The 2,162-nt window shown below is 43.2% G+C and overlaps 1 protein-coding gene across 1 annotated transcript in view; it reads right to left on the reverse strand.

Moving 5' to 3' along the window:
* LOC103375638 (UDP-glucuronosyltransferase 2A2-like) overlaps positions 1 to 1,332 on the reverse strand; it is a 7,643-nt gene extending 6,311 nt beyond the window's left edge. The window contains exons 1-2 of the mRNA XM_008305958.1: positions 1,242 to 1,332; positions 6 to 723 (exon numbers count right to left, since the gene is read on the reverse strand). Coding sequence (XP_008304180.1) covers positions 6 to 723; positions 1,242 to 1,256 — 733 coding nt within the window. The 5' untranslated portion in view covers positions 1,257 to 1,332. The remainder of the gene's footprint in view (positions 1 to 5; positions 724 to 1,241) is intronic.
* Between the last annotated feature and the right edge of the window lie 830 nt (positions 1,333 to 2,162).

The raw sequence follows: 2,162 nt of genomic DNA on the forward strand, positions 1-2,162 counted from the left end.
GGGTCCAAGATATTTGTCACATATTTTCTGATATACTTCTTTGATCATCAGATGTTTATGGGTTTGGGTTGTTAGATGTAAAATCATGTTTTTCACTCTCTGAAAAAAGGACATCTTATCAGTCAAACCAGATCCTGTTATAGGAATATAAGATATGGGTGAAGGGGCAATGCCGAAATGAGCCTCTCCAGCTATTAGCCAGCGAACATTATAAACCACAGGAAGGTTCAAATATTTGGCCAAAATGGGTCCACCTCCCCAGCAGGGATCAGTGAGGACCAGATCAAACTTGGTGTCCTTCAACATTCTCAACAACTCTTTGTCATCCAGCACCGCTGATGCAAATTCACCCACAGCTTCGTGAATCTCAGTAAATGTGCTGAACATGCCAACAGACAAATAAAGAAAACTGACTAAGGGAAGAGCTCCCCGTTCATATTCCATGATCTTAAGTATGACTCTTGTGATGAACTCCTGATCAAAGCTCCTCTCTACTGGAACTGTATAGGAACTGTAATAAGTGGAGTTGTCCTTGATGTACCAGCTTTTGCTGGAACGCATAACCGTTAGATTGTGACCTCTGGAGTGCAGAGCTTGAAGTAGAATATCCATGTTTATCCAGTGGCTGCCTTCAGTAGGAATTACCAAGATGTTTCCACCTTGACAGGTTCTGGGAAGAAGGATGAGCAGCAGCAAAGCACTGCAGCAATAGATCAGCCTCATCTGGAATAGAAACAACAACAATCAGTTGACTAAACTGAGGAATGTCATTACACTATAACTGTACTGGGATCATGTCAGACTAACTGCATGTTAACTTAGTCAGCTAAATTTCGACAATGATGCAATTTCAAGCATCTGCACCTACTTTCACATTCTTACCTTCCTCGTTTTCTGTAATTATAGTTTTTTCACCGCACTAACACAGAGACATGCTGCTTCTATTGAAAGTGAGTTCTTTTGACATGTAAATGTTTTAGTCTTTAAAATGCACATCACAGCTTTTTGCGGAGGGTTTCCATTGTACGTACTTCTCCACGCACACAGTCAATCACTGAAGCTCGTTTTTATTAAATTACGATTGTTTGCAAGTTACAGCAAGTCTCATTCACAAAGTGCAGCAGCAGTTTGACAACCTGTCCTCTGCTGAGCGAGCTGTAACGCTGACTTGTAACACTCGCTTACATTCAGTACAGTGAGAATACAGTCACACAATCCTAGTGGAAAACACTTCTACTCACCGTAGTCTGTGTCATTTCTCCGCCCAGTGAAAATCACGGAGATAGAAAACTGTTTCGTGCACCACCAGCACCGCAGACCAGTCTGTTTACCTATTCCAGAGAGGAGGAGCTGGAGCAGGAAAAAGGAGGCGCTAAGACCCAGCGGAGCCTTGGCTAGAGAGCCTCCTGAAAAGGAAGTGGATGAATCTGAGAGCAAAGATCTGCAACAACCAGATAAGAGATGGATGAGGTCAGTGCATGAGCTGCATCTGATTGCCGTGGATCACAGATCTTCGCAAGTTCGGACTTCAAAGTACATAATCAATTGAAAAAAAACCCAACAACTATACTGTAGATGATTGCGTTGGCTCACCAAACATCTGATGTGGAGCGTTTATCTAGTCCTTCCATCACAACTGGGTACAACATTTTTCCTTTGGGCCACAGTTCTCTTGGTTGTTGGGGGTCCATGAACAGCACTGCAGTTCCTTCTTTGAGATTCTGACTGTCTTTTTGCCATTTGTTTTGTACCTGTAGGTTAGGCAGGTAGTTCCTGATGAAGAAAGGCCAAAACTGATGAATCAGTGCTTGACTGTGCCTCTACTGTCATCATCCCAGTGAGTTGGTGTCGACATTGTCAACCTGTGGAGGAGCAGCATCTTGCCACCCTATGACATGGTGAGTTGGAGTAACAACATCAGCGTCTGATATGTCAGAGTGTGCATCAGTTTGTGTTATAAGAACTTCGTGTTATATGAGATGATTCAGTGCTCTTTGTATGAACCTATGTGCTGAGTGAACTCTGTGTAACCTAATGAACAACGCTGCGCTGAATTTGCAGAACAGGAACCAAGCCCTCACCACAGCGCTCGCTGAAGGACAAAGATAGCGCATGTCGTTTGTGTAGCTCATGTATAAAAGCTTCAACATTTCTTGTCTTTG

The sequence above is a fragment of the Stegastes partitus genome, unplaced genomic scaffold (assembly GCF_000690725.1).
Source record: "Stegastes partitus isolate 25-593 unplaced genomic scaffold, Stegastes_partitus-1.0.2 Scaffold2726, whole genome shotgun sequence".
In the NCBI taxonomy this organism is placed as follows: Eukaryota; Metazoa; Chordata; class Actinopteri; family Pomacentridae; genus Stegastes; species Stegastes partitus.